At 44.3% G+C, this 13,526-nt stretch overlaps 1 protein-coding gene across 3 annotated transcripts in view; it reads left to right on the top strand.

The window, feature by feature from the left end:
* Window positions 1–13,526, top strand: part of Ccdc149 (coiled-coil domain containing 149) — a 98,100-nt gene that overhangs the window by 70,691 nt on the left and 13,883 nt on the right. For 2 of the 3 annotated variants that reach the window (XM_031342271.1, XM_031342273.1), the window contains 5 exons: window positions 547–619; window positions 1,954–2,038; window positions 4,279–4,423; window positions 11,564–11,640; window positions 13,123–13,155. In XM_031342271.1, the coding sequence (XP_031198131.1) occupies window positions 547–619; window positions 1,954–2,038; window positions 4,279–4,423; window positions 11,564–11,640; window positions 13,123–13,155 (413 nt within the window). The remainder of the gene's footprint in view (window positions 1–546; window positions 620–1,953; window positions 2,039–4,278; window positions 4,424–11,563; window positions 11,641–13,122; window positions 13,156–13,526) is intronic. The other variant, XM_031342272.1, reaches the window with a different exon arrangement.

The raw sequence follows: 13,526 nt of genomic DNA, 5'->3' as shown, positions 1-13,526 counted from the left end.
GAAAAAAAAAGGGAGAGATACCCACATCTCTAGCCTCCCTCACTCTCTGTATGCCTTCTCTGATTCAGCCATAGGGGTGAAGAGCCAGGGAGAGTTGTTTGTGACTGCTGTCAAGGAGAGGGGAAAGAATAAGAAAATAAATTGAGAAATTCCCTTAGCAGTATCTTTGCCCCCAGGCACATTTCAGCGTGTGGATGTGTCTGACTCATGTTATGGCTGGCGTCTTCTCTTCCTGGTTTGCTCCCCAGTGGAATCATCTTAATGAGAATTATGTGGAAACGATGCTGTCGTCCCTCAGGAGATCTCTAAGAGGACTGTTTTAAAATGGGGTGTCTGTGATTTGGGCATGTCTGACCTTGATCACATCTATTTTATAAAAGGTCACATTTTCCTGCCCCCTCCCCTCCAGGATGAGAAAGAAGTCGTTACATACAAATGACGGTGGGACTTCATGCTTTGCTCCTATCATTCAGTGGGCTTCGTTTTGCCCCCCCCCCCATGCCCATTCTGGTTATGGGTATGTGTTTGTTTTATTTTTTTTTCTAGATATCTCCAGGAGAGACTGAAACAACTCCACGAGGAGGTCAGCCTTCTGAAATCGAACATTGCCAAGTACAAGGTAACCTAACCAAGTCTGTGGTTTGCCACTCAGCATCTGAGTGGCAGCCTATTATGATTCTCTTTAATGCCTCAAAGACATTTCATCACTCTCCTGTCCTCCCAAATGGAGCCCAGTTAGACCCCAAATTCAAGTAGCTGGGAAAACCAGCGACACACACATGGACTCCAAACATCATTTTTCCCTGGCATCTGCATCTATGTCTATAGTCTGAACAAGGCACTCTGAGACCTCCAAAACCTGCGTGCTTCCACTTTGTGGAAGCCTCAGCCCTGTGAACTCAAGGATCCTCTTCACGTCCTCTATGAAATGTTGCAGTTGTCAGATGCTATTTATCTCATAATTATCCCCAAGAAAATGGTTTCTGTGGGAGAAGAAACGAAGACGGACACCGCAACCCAAGCGCTAATATTGGAGGCACCCTGAAAGGACAGAATGCTAGAGTTTGCTGCACTGTTATTTAGTCTAATCCCAGCTCCATTGGTTTGATAATATCTATTTCTGCAGATGTTAGTTGTAAGTGTTATAATTGGAAGACTCTCCTGGGTCTCTCTGCTTTGAAAACAGATTGACGTTTCTTCCTGAGGGTGAAGTTTCACAGCCAACTGAATGCTAGAGAGAGATGGCACATTGTCCTGGTTGCTGACACTGGCTTTTGTTCTCAGAGATCACCATGGCTTTCCATTTGGTGGGAGCCATACTTCCATTTACATCAATGGATAGATAAATGGGGGCCAAGGAAGTATGTGCTTTTTAGCATGTAAATTTTCAGCCATATCTATCCTTTCATATATCATGTATTTTGTTCATGTTCCAAACCCTGGCTTAGTACTGCATATTGGTGTGAATGCAAGAGTCCATTCTAAGAATGGCTGTAGCAGCATGTTCACTCTATCCTGTGTCCAAGGCAGACATCACTTATTGACCATGATCCCTTTCCAATCCAGCCATCATATATTTCCTGATACTACCTATGGTACATGAAAGCAAATGTAGTGTTCGTCGTATGTCTATTCTAAAATGATTTCCATAGCAAGTCTTTCTACCTGTTAGACTGGGTTCTTGCCTCAGATTTGATTTAAAGAACATGAATTAAATATGTCTGAATGTAAGCGACTACAATTACTGCCTTTCTCCTTTGCAGTAACTTAAAGTCAAACCAACCCTCTATGTGGAGTCTTTTAAAACACCAAGGACTGAGAGTCCTATGTTTTAGGCTGCGTTTGGAGTCTGCCAGAGTTCTTATGAGTACACAGGGTGTATCCTTAACAAGGAATTTTTTTGTTCCTGCCTTTTCTGACAAAGGTTTTTTGGTTTTCCCATTGCTGCTGCAGAATGCTCTCGAGAGACGGAAAAACTCCAAGAGCCAAGGCAAATCCAGCAGTAGTGCTCTGACTGGGGTCTTGTCTGCGAAGCAAGGTAGGTGTTACTCTCCAGATGGGACCAACTTCTGAGCACAGAGCTGTAGTCTGTGTCCCACACAAGTCTCTGGGACAGAAAACTGTGGCTCCTGACTGCCACTTACATCAGGATTGCCTGAGTTCTTCCAACCCAGACAAGCCCCTACCTAGGCTCCTGGTTTGATGGGACATGAGGACAGGGCCTGATAATTTACATGTCTGCAGGGTTGCCAGGCCATGGTGCTGCAGTGGGAAACCCCACTTTAAAAGTCACCATCTGCAAAGCTTCACCAGTGATCAGATCTATGTCCTCCTGAGGATGTTTTTCCTTTCCCATTACCACCTGAGAGCCTCCAGAGGCTCAGCCTCCATGAGTGTGTTTCTCCTGGCTTCTGCAGGCAGAATGGAGAAGCCCTTACTGCATAGGTCATGGCATTGTGGATCATGTGAACACATGCCGTTTTCTGAGAAGCTTTTATTGATTGCAGCTTTTGTGCCTCCTTCCTGTCGATTCCAATGAAAAATAATGATCTTCCGTGAGCAGTCCAGAGGGGAATAAATAGAAGAAAGCTTGAATCTGGTACTTCATATTCTGCAGTCAGTTCTTGACTTAAGCCTAGGATACACAGGCCTGCTCCTCGGGTACTGACAGCAGCTATCATGGCCCAGTCTTAATCAAAACTGGCTTTAAAAAGCATAGCATCTTCAGTGGCCCTAACAATCAATGTTCTTTTTCAAGCAGATTCTTTTTCCCAGTGATCTAGAAGAGAACATCCTAGTATTATCCTTGAATAGAATATAAGTGTGGAAAATCCCATCTATGTGGTTGAGCAATAAAGTGTCTGCTGTGTAAGTGTAAGGCCCTGAGTTCAGATCTCCAGAGCCCATGTAGAAATTTTGTTGTAGTGGAGTTTGGGGCCATCTGGTCTACTTGTCAAGTTCTAGGCTAGCCAGGACTACAGAGTGAGACCTTGACTCAAAAGTAAAAAGTGGAGAGAGAGTAAGGAAAGGACTGATGTCAACTTGTTTCTTCTATACCCACACATGCATGTACACACATGAACATGTCCACATGCATGAACATGGTTAGCCTGAGATACCATACCTAGCTACTAGCTTAGAGTATGGAGCCCTGTGCTGACTCTTATGCCACAAGTGCCAGCCATACTCAAAGACCATACAGCCCTGACCCACGTCTTCTAGAAAAATCTGTGAGAGAACCTTATTATCATGAACTACTGGATAGGTAATCAAAGTGTACGAGCATAGCAACCCATCATGACAAACCTAAACAAATCCTTTAGCAAGAACTAGCAAGAAATAAGTTAGACATATATGAACTTTTAACTGCAAGAAATATCCTCATACAATCTGTATTTCAACTGGAAATGGCATAAATACCTAGCTAAATTAGTAGTTACAGACCTAGATGAGCTATTGAGGTGGGCGCTCACCTTTATGACTTAGGGGATATAAATGGGATTGAAATGTTGCTAAGTAAAAAAGGAAAAATTTCCCCCATTTTAGAAGACTATTGAATAAATCTGTATACATACATATAGTCACATTGGAAATGATAGTCGAAAGAGTCACAGTGTTTTGTCATAGTCAAAAGGAGTACAGGGTAGCTGTCACATCCGTTTTTCTCTCCACTAGTTTTCACTACCCCTTAAAGTGCTATATTACTTTTGCAGTAATCAGAGAGCCTAAAGATCAAGGAATCTTTGTCATCTGCAGGGTACTATGACCTTGAATGAGTTTTTTTTTTTTTTAACTCATCTGAGACTTGCTTTATTGTTTACAAAATGGAAATAAATAATACTTGCTGGGTCTTTTTTTTTTTTTTTCAGTTCAAAATCTCAGTGAGTTAGCATAAAAAATCTTCACCCACTGGCAAGTGAAAATATTGTTAGTCTCTGAACAGCTTGCAAGTGGCTGGATGTGAGCGTGGCTCAGTGAGAGCATACTTGCTTAGCATGTGCAAAGCCCTGGGTTCTATCCCAGTTTGACAAAAAGAAGAGAATAAAAACAGGAGGGGGGGGAAGAGGGAGGGGAAGGTCAAACATCTGTAAGGCTTCTCTGCTTAACTCTCACACTGGGTTTTCTGTTGTTTTCCTTGTGGAAGTTGAGGAAAGCTCTCAGTAAAACACAAGGGTCATGTCAAAGCTTGGCACTCCCGTTATCCAGGAATAACCAACATGGGTTTGCAGTCTCATGTTTCAGAGTCCATGACTGAGCTGTCAACTTTGTCTTCTCTAGTTCAGGATCTGCTCTCTGAAGACCATGGGTGCAGCCTCCCAGCTACTCCCCAGTCCATCGCTGACCTGAAGTCTCTGGCTACTGCCCTGCTGGAGACAATCCATGAGAAAAACATGGTCATTCAGCATCAGAGGCAAACCAACAGGTAGGTAGTCTAGGTGGTCAGAGAGTGGGCTTCCAGAAATAAACCACAAGCCTTCTGGGAAGAAGGTAACATCCCTAATATCTAGGGGGAAAAAACAACAAGCATGAAACCAGAACCATGCTTCTATGTTGCTTGGCATCCTGCTTATCCACCAAAGTCAATGAAGCAGGAATCTTGATTTCCAAGATAGCCCGGTCCTCTGAGCTCTGCTCTAGGCAACACTAGTTTCATGGTGGCTCCCATAGGACAGTGCTAGCGCTCTTGCCTCTTTCTTAGATCTTCTTTGCCTTTCTGCCCCAAGACTTGACTCTGAGGGTCTCTGACGGCCAGGAAAACAATCCAAAACTTTCTACAGGCTGCTGTGTGTGTGAGAGAGAGCCTCCAGGCATGCTTTCAGATAAGCAAAAGAAGGCAAAGTAACTATCCTGTTTGATTTGTAATAAGTTCTGGTTACATTGTATCAAACTGAGCACTTTAAGGTAGTTTGTTGGTTTGTATATGCTTGGCCCAGGGAATGGCACTGTTGCGAGGTGTGGCCTGTGGGTGTGGGCTTTAATACCCTTGTCCTAGCTGCCTGCGAGTCAGTACCCTGCTAGCAGCCTTCAGATGAAGATGTAGAACTTTCAGCTCCTCCTGCACTGTGCCTGCCTGGACTCTGCCATGTTCCTGCCTTGATGGTAATAGACTAGACTTCTGAATCTGTAAGCCAGCCCCAATTAAATGTTGTCCTTATAAGAGTTGCCTTGGTCACAGTGTCTGTTCACAGCTGTAAAACCCTAACTAATGCAGATAGGTTGAAACAGTGGTCAGAGTGGAGTTGAAAATAGCCTGAGAATAACAGCTGAGAACAGTAATTAAAGCAATAAGTACTACATACACCAGTCCATTTTCTGTTCCTAGAACCAAGACCAGGTAATTTATGAAGATTTTTTTAAAAGCAAAAAGTTCATTTTTCAAAAGCATGTCACTGTGTCTGGTGATGGTCTTCGTGCCACATTTGAAGATGACCCAGATTCCACATTGTCAAACATAGCAAGCATGCTCACTCTGGACCCCAGAGATGCCATGCTGGGGGCCTCACCTTCCCAACATGATCTCATTCTAACTACTCCCTAACCATGATTAGCACTGACCTATGAGCTTGAAAATGTAGCTTCTAACAGAGGAGTGCATTTGACTCATAGCAGGGCTAGCTTTGTGGCATGCAGTCTACACCTAGAAGGATTTGGCATTTGGCCAGATACTGCTACCACCGTCTTTTCACAGAGGTTTGGGGTGTGGGAGTAGATGGGGGTATCACGTTTTTATCTTGCACAGAACCCTGAAAATTATAGGTAGCCTTGCTCCCAAGACCCACATTCAGAGCCACAATGACACTACTGAAGATTTGAGCAAGAACAGATGTTAGGCTTAGAGGGGAGGGACTTGAGAATTGGGGCTGCCAAAGGCAGGGACACCCACAAAAGAGGCCACAGGAAGATGATTGAAAGTGTTATAAAAACAAAAGAGAAAAGGGAAATGATGGAGTGAGGAGAGGACTGTACCAGAGATGAAGATGTATGTGGGAGAAAGCGAGAGCATCAAAGGGAGGCCGGCAATCTCCCCGGATGACAGGGTAATTTATTGACAGGAGAAGTTTGCACCAGCCTTGCAAAATGAAATAGCCATGCCCAACTGCAGCTATTCTCAGGAAGCAGGCTTGGGAGTCTGGCTGGGGAGGGGCTGTCCCCAAGGACCCCCTGAAGCAGGCAGCGAGCATGCTTCTTCCTCCTGAGCAACACCTGGCCAGTGTCTCTGGGCTCCTTTGAACCTTACCATATCCACGGCAACAGGCCCGGCCCCAGATGCAAACCACTTCCTGTATGGAAGCTGGCATTTCCATTCATCTTGTTATTTTTATTTGAGCATACCTTTGCATATTTAGCCATTTTAAAACAGTTCTTGGAGCCATGGTTGAAGAACTGTGGGTTTCCACACATCTCAGCTGTCCAAAACCCCTTCTTGGGAGAAGTCACCATTTCTTGTCTTCATGGGTCCTTCAGGTCATGCAAACAAAGACCTAGTGCATGGAAACACACCCAAGTATCCGTACACTTATGGATTTTTTTAAAAAAAAAAACAAAAATGCAGCTCTTTACTATCACAGAGAAGGGAGGGGCACCCTTTGTTCTATTGTTCTTGCTTGCTTTCCGGCCCTGGAGCAATGGTACACCAACAACTCTCAAGGGTGCCATTGTTGGTACTGTGAAGGCCTTCTGCTTCCTACTTCCTGGGGGTGTATGAAGAAAGTAACCGTACTATAAGTAAAGGGCTGACCACAGAATGAGAATTTGGTCAGCTCACTGGTGGCCCTTGTAATTTAGCCTTATAACTAAGGGAGGAAAAAGAAACTTTAGTAGGGTGAGGTAGTGCCTCAGGGCTACAGGCCTTCCTTTCTGGAAGCCCATGCTCTGCCTTCTAACTTTCAACTGTTTGATAATAGCCTCCTTCAGTCAGGGCCTCCTGTGGGGAACTGTCTTGATGACTGTTGAGTACCATGGGATTTATGTTTGAGTGTTGTTCAATGGCCATTCATTTGCTGTGCCTCTTGCTGACACATTAGCCATTACCTGGTGATCATTAAAGTGAGACGGCTCCCTTATCTAACAAATTAATGCCACAAGCAGAAGATCTGGTTGCTAAGTACTGCATGTCGTTGCCAGTAGTGAGGTGCTGGCTAATTCAATCCCATCCTTTTCGTGCTTCCCTATCTGAATGAGCTGGGAAGTCTTCTAAGTCTCCCGCAACAGTGAGTTTCACAGCAGAGCCTCCAAGGCCTCCAGATGGGGCATGCCAGGTATCGCAGAGGTCCACAGCTTCCCCTTCAGGCCTTTGTTTATCCCCTCCCTCAGAAATCTCACCAGGCTGGCCATCTCCTGGGCCCCCTTTGCTGATTTCTTTTTTTTCTTTCTTTCTTTCTTTTTTTCTTTTTTTTGGTTTTTTGAGACAGGGTTTCTCTGTTTAGCCCTGGCTGTCCTGGAACTCACTCTGTAGACCAGGCTGGCCTCAAACTCAAAATCCACCTGCCTCTGCCTCCCAAGTGCTGGGATTAAAGGCGTGAGCCACCACTGCCCGGCAACCTTATGCCCAGTAATGTCATTAGACGCCTTGATGCAACGTCCATAAGGAGGCCCGACATCTGGAGGATTTTCTTTGACTAAGGGGCACAAGAGAGGAGGACATATACTAAAATCTCTACTTTTAAAAAAAAAACAACCTGTAATTACCTTAAATATAAGCCAACAACAAACAAACAGACAAACGAATCTCCCATCCTACTCAACCCAAAAGGCCTCCTCTCCAAAGCCTGAGCATTCTTCCAGCTGCTGCCCTGCGTACATCTGTGTGCGACTGGCTGTCTTCCCTGTAGATCCATCTCCCTTTCTGTGTGCTTATCTGTCTTAGCTTCTCACGTGGGAACTTTGGTTCCCTTCATCCTCTGACACCCCCACCCAGGGTAGGTCATACCTCCCATGCACTTCCATCTGTGATCACTTCCTGGAAGAAGTGGACCCTTCCCATCAGCACTTCTCTCCCAGTGGCTTCCAGGTTCTATCTTGTCCCTGTTCCTTTCCTTCTCCCAGCCCTTTCTTGCCTCAGCCTGGCAAGTAGATGGTCATCTCTTCCTTGAGTTGCCATGTGTCCATATGTCTCTCATGCAGCCTCAACTCCTCCATTTCCTGCTTGTGTTCCTGTTTCTTTGGCTTCCCTGCATCCCCACAGGACTGTTGGGCACATCTTCATTTTCCTGGATGATTGTCCACTAAGTGGTCTGCCTCTATTCCCAGTTCTTGTCCATCCTCAACTTCATATGACGACCACTTCCTAAGCTTCGCTCTGTTGCCTAGAATACCTCAGTCGCTCCCCAGAACCTGTGATTAAAAGTCAGAGTGTTCTCAGCCTGTGTCTCAGCCTGGCCACAAGCTTCTTCTTCATCAGATGCCCCAACAGCCTCTCTGGCTCTGTCTTTTTCATCGCTTGTCAATTTTGCTCTCAGCTTAGGTGTTTTTAGGCTTAGTTTTTGCCTGATTACCAGCAGTGTGGCCCTGAGTGAGTCATTGCCCTCTGTGAGCTTCAAGTTCCTCATCTACAAATCAAGGACTGCCTAGCCAGGTGTTGAAAAGAAACACACACACACACACACACACACACACACACAAACACACAAAGCAAAACAAAATGCAGGGCAGTGTATGTGTTATTCAGGGGCATAACCCCTGACTTGGATCAAATGCTGGATACATATCAGCATTTGATGAGGTTTCCTATCACATGGTGCTTGTGTGTCCACCAGCAAATTATTGGTCTCTAGGAATAGGGAAGGGGGCTTCTCCTTTCAATTTCCCCTCCAACCTGTAGCACAGAAGTGGATCCCAGGAGCTGGGTGTAAGTTGCTCAGACTTGCTGGGCTAGATTTGTTCTTATCTCTCTCTCTCTCTATCCTGATAGCTGCCAGCTGGCATGGCTCTCACAGCCTCTTACACCGGCTCCCATAACCCCTGCCCAAGTCTCTGTGTGAGGGAGGCAGGAGATCCCTTCCAGTCATGGGAAGCAACTGGGGTTGTATTTTGCACATCACCTATGGCTCTTTCTCTATTTTCTATGAGCACAGTTCTTCAGGATCCTGTTCGTGTGCTCATAAGTAAGTAAGAATCTAAGAAGGGTTGTCTTAAAGCTCCACTAAGGGGGTATATGTAACAATTCTGGGAAAAGCATCTTGGGTGGTATTTTTGACATCACCTATGGCTATATCCATATTTCAGTGAGCACAGTTTTTAAGGAGTACTCGCACACATGAGAAAGAATGTCAAGAGGGTTATTTTAAAGGGCCACCAAGTGGGTATGTGTTAAGAACATGAGGTTCAGAGGCTGAGGCAGGCTTGGGATCAGACCCAGACTCATCACCGAGTTCTGCATGTAGTTTAGGCCAAGCAAACTAGCTTCTGTACTGGGTAAATGTTTAGCATATCTGGTGTTTCGTACTGAGGACTCTGGGAAAACCAGTTGTCATTTCTGTTCATGGCAGTCCAGTCACTATTACTGATGGTTCTATCATTGCGGTTGCCACATCTGAAACTTCTGAATCCTTTTATTACCTTCATCCCTGCATCAGGTGCTGGTATCAGACCAATGAACAGAGCTACCACACCGATAAGCTCAAGCAGGATCCCTGTGGGTAGAATGTGGAGGTTGGGGGGTCACAGCCACTCCACTCATTCCATTTCTGGGAGAAATGGCTGGGTTATCCAAAAACAGCATGAGCAAAGCCTCTGTGCTTTATCTGTAAATCCAGCTCAGGGCATCCCTCAGCATCACTGAAGAATGGAGCCTTACTTAGCCTTTGTTCCTAAGAGGCAGCTGAAGACATGTGATCTGACCTCATTCAGAAGCAAGCATGAGCTTGAGCACTGTGTGAATGCACACGTCAGACCCATCAGCTTTGAGGAAGGAAGCTGGGATCAGAAGGTCTGGGCCAAATACTGAAAGGTTGACTAACAGTGGTGTCTATGGAAGGGTCAAGGGCGTGAAAGCAAAACAGACCCAACAGATGGAGCGAGATCTGAAGTAGTTGGTGAGCATCCTGAAGACTGTGAGACCTAAGGAAATTTGGGAAAGATGAGCTCTAGTAACTAGATGAACCAAACCAGGTAGAGCAATGGCAGAGTTTCCCTATGAACTCCAAGGGAAGATTAAGATACTGCAGGTCGATTCAGGTAAAATCAGGATGAACTGAGCTGTATATATGTGCGGTTATATATGCATATTCATGGCCCTGAACGTATGTGGGTGTGCGCAGCTATCTCTGGAATAGAAAGAGACGTAGGAGAATAATTCTGCTGCTCTAATTTATCCCACTGAAAGGAATGGAGAATTTGCTATTAAGGAGATTTTCATGTCATTTCAGCACAGCAGTGCCAAGAAAATCTCCCAAATAAAAATAAAGGCTGGTTTCCATTTCCAGACCACTGGAAAGGAAGGTTTTAAATGGCTGTCAATCACTTCTCAGCTATGTTTAATGTCTGGAGCAAAGGAGCAGATGTTTACCTATGCATGTATACAAAGCCTGTCTTCCAAGCACACCGTCTGATCTTTTCCAGTGAGCATTTCAGAACTTAGATATTGCATCGAGTCAGATGGTCATTTGGAAAAGAACCTTATTATCCTACTGATTCTCAAATAACTGAGGATTCTTTTAAAAATTATTTTTTAAGATTTATTGGCTTATATGTGTTGGGGCAGAGAGTATATGTATCATGTCTGGTGTATGGAAGTCAGAGGATTTGATTTCAACTGACTTGCCAGCGTCAGTTCTCTCCTTTCACCATGTGGGACCTGAGAATCGAACTCAGATCGCTGAGCTTGCCATCAAATGCCTTTACCTACCGAACCATAACACAGTCCCACTGGGAGAAACGGAAAGCATGTGTGATGGAGTGCACTGTAAGAAATTCTCAAATAATTAATGAAAACATTATGTAGGGGAAAAAAGAAAACTCTTATGAAATTATTATTTTTTTTTACCTTTTCCATAGATGATTGCAGATTACAAAAAAAGAAGTGTGCTTAATTCCACACACTTATCAGCCACCTACACTGTGCCAGGCATTGTTCTTGATATCCAGAGCATGCACATCAGTAAGGCCTAAGTGCGGGACTTCGAAAGCAGATCCTATTACTTTATTGCCTCAGAAAAAACATTTCCAAGTGTGTCCATCTATCTTACCTACTGGTTCCAAAAATCAAACATGCTCTCAAAGAAGGTCTGATGCTCCTAAGGGCATTCAAAATCAATTGTCATCTTTAGCAATGAGCACTTCTCAGATGGAAATTCCTTATAATGTTTTGGGCAGTGGTGGAATAATTGTTTAACCTCCAGGAAATCGCCTTGCAGAACAGAACTCAACTGAATAATGTGTGCGTGTTTGATGGTATTTTCTATTTCCAAGTGAACTTCCAATGGAGTGTGTATCCTGTGCACGTGTGTACCTATCTGCTCTATTCTTAGATCCTAAATCTATCAACTTTCCTATTACCTACCACCTAGGTGCAAGCACTGACAAGTGACTTCATCTCCTCTTATTATTGTCTTACCTTTTCTAGAATCCTAGGGAATCGAGTGGCAGAGCTGGAGAAGAAACTAAGGACTCTGGAGGTTTCTGGTTTGTGGAGTCTTCCAGGTAAGCAGAAACTCATGAACAGTGGCTTTCATCTTGTTTAGGCTTTTGTTCACCTTTTAAAAGAACTTTCTCATATAACTTGCCAAGAAGATTCTGCCCATTTGAGCCCTTTGAATCGGAGACTGTTGAGAAGCAGCTCACAGAAGTTTCAAAATCCACGGATGGGACAAAGTCAGAAATATACAATGAATTTTCAAATTCTCATCAGTGAGGCACTAAAGTTTAGGTAGCCTACGTTCTCAAACTGTCGTTGTGTGTGTGTGTGTGTGTGTGTGTGTGTGTGTGTGTGTGTCTGTGTGCCCGGGTGTATTAACCTTTGTGAATGCCTGTGAGTTGTTTCATTTCTTATCAGTAGTCATCCTTATAAAGATTTGTTCCATGTAACCTTCCCTCCTAAAATGAATGGGAGAGTATACAAAGATTTGTTCAATTTAATCACCGGTCCTAAAACCGAGTATAAGATCTTACAAAGATTTGTGCAATTTAATCATCAGTCCTAAAGTGGAATGTAAAACTGCACAAAGATTTGTTCAGTTTAATCACCAGCACTAAAATGAAGCGCCAACCATTTCTCCCATCCAGATGTACTTCATAGCCACCTTCCCCTGCCGTCCCCCTCCCAGCAGTTTTATGTAGCTTGAAAACAAAAATTTCTTGAGGAGATTTTTCTCCCCACATTTGTCCAATATGTGAAGAGCTGTAGTGTTTCTCTCTAATGAGCTATACTTATCCTGCTTATCCCAGTAAAATACCCCTCTCAGGAGACCCCGTCAGTTCTTCACTTTCCTCTTTACGCTGTTTGGAAACTTATATTTATCATTTTCTGCCGCCTCCTGGTTCCCTGGAAGGAACATTGTCCGGGTATTTTTAGTGTCTTACCCTTTCAGCGCAAAGCGGTCTTCTCTTCGCTTGGCTCCCGTGGGCTGCGTTCCTGTACGGATGAGAAATGAAAATTGCCACAGGAGAGGAGGTGGACAACATCACGTTTTCCTCAGTGGAAATCTGAATAGCTGCCTTAGGTTGCCTGCAAGTGTGTTTCATAAATTGGAATTTTTCACAGCGATTCCTTGAACTGGATGTCAAAAGACCTCACAGAACTAATTAGTGGCGAGTGCCGTCCTGGGGGTTTGAATGGTCCACTTTGCACCAGCCGCTTTTGATGATGTTCAAACCGCATCTTCTGTGAAGGCCTTTCTTTTACTGCATTGAATTTCAACACAGACAGACAAATTTGTCATTTATTTGTGCAGTCAAATTGCTGTTTTTGTGCATGTACCAAAGCTTTGATTTTTTCCCCCCCTCTCAAAATGACTTGGTGAATTTTCTCACTGTTTCATTTGTGTGATTTATGTAAAAAGATGGATGTTGAATGGGTGAATCAATGCTGGGAATTTCCTGTGTCTGGTATTTGTTTGGTCAGGTGGGACTTCAATGGCTGTTCTACAATAATGATTATTTTTTTCCTTCTTTTTGCTGCCGAAGGCCTGAGCTACAATGTTTCAGTCGGATTCGGGAGTATGCTCATTTTTTAAGTATTTGGCTAGCTAATATCGGGGGCACATTCTATCCTCCATGTGTATAAATAGTAGAAATTTGTTATTCACCTTTCTGTGAATATTCCAGATAGAATAACTTGTTGAAATAGGGCATCCAATTAGTGCAAAGCAAGCATTAGTGAGTACATTTAGCTTGAAGGACCAGCCTCAGCAGGTTTTATGCTGTGGGCATGGGGGTTCCAGGCCAACACACAGATACAAAGGAAGCACAGGAGAGAGAAGTGGGTGGAGGGTAGGGGGAGGGGAAAGGAGAAGAGATGGGAGAGGAGGGAAGAGAGGGAAGAGAGGGGAGAGAGGGAAGAGAGGGAAGAGATGGGAGAGGAGGGGAGA

Source organism: Mastomys coucha, unplaced genomic scaffold (genome assembly GCF_008632895.1).
Source record: "Mastomys coucha isolate ucsf_1 unplaced genomic scaffold, UCSF_Mcou_1 pScaffold22, whole genome shotgun sequence".
NCBI lineage: Eukaryota > Metazoa > Chordata > Mammalia > Rodentia > Muridae > Mastomys > Mastomys coucha.
This window is presented reverse-complemented; position numbering and strand designations above follow the sequence as displayed.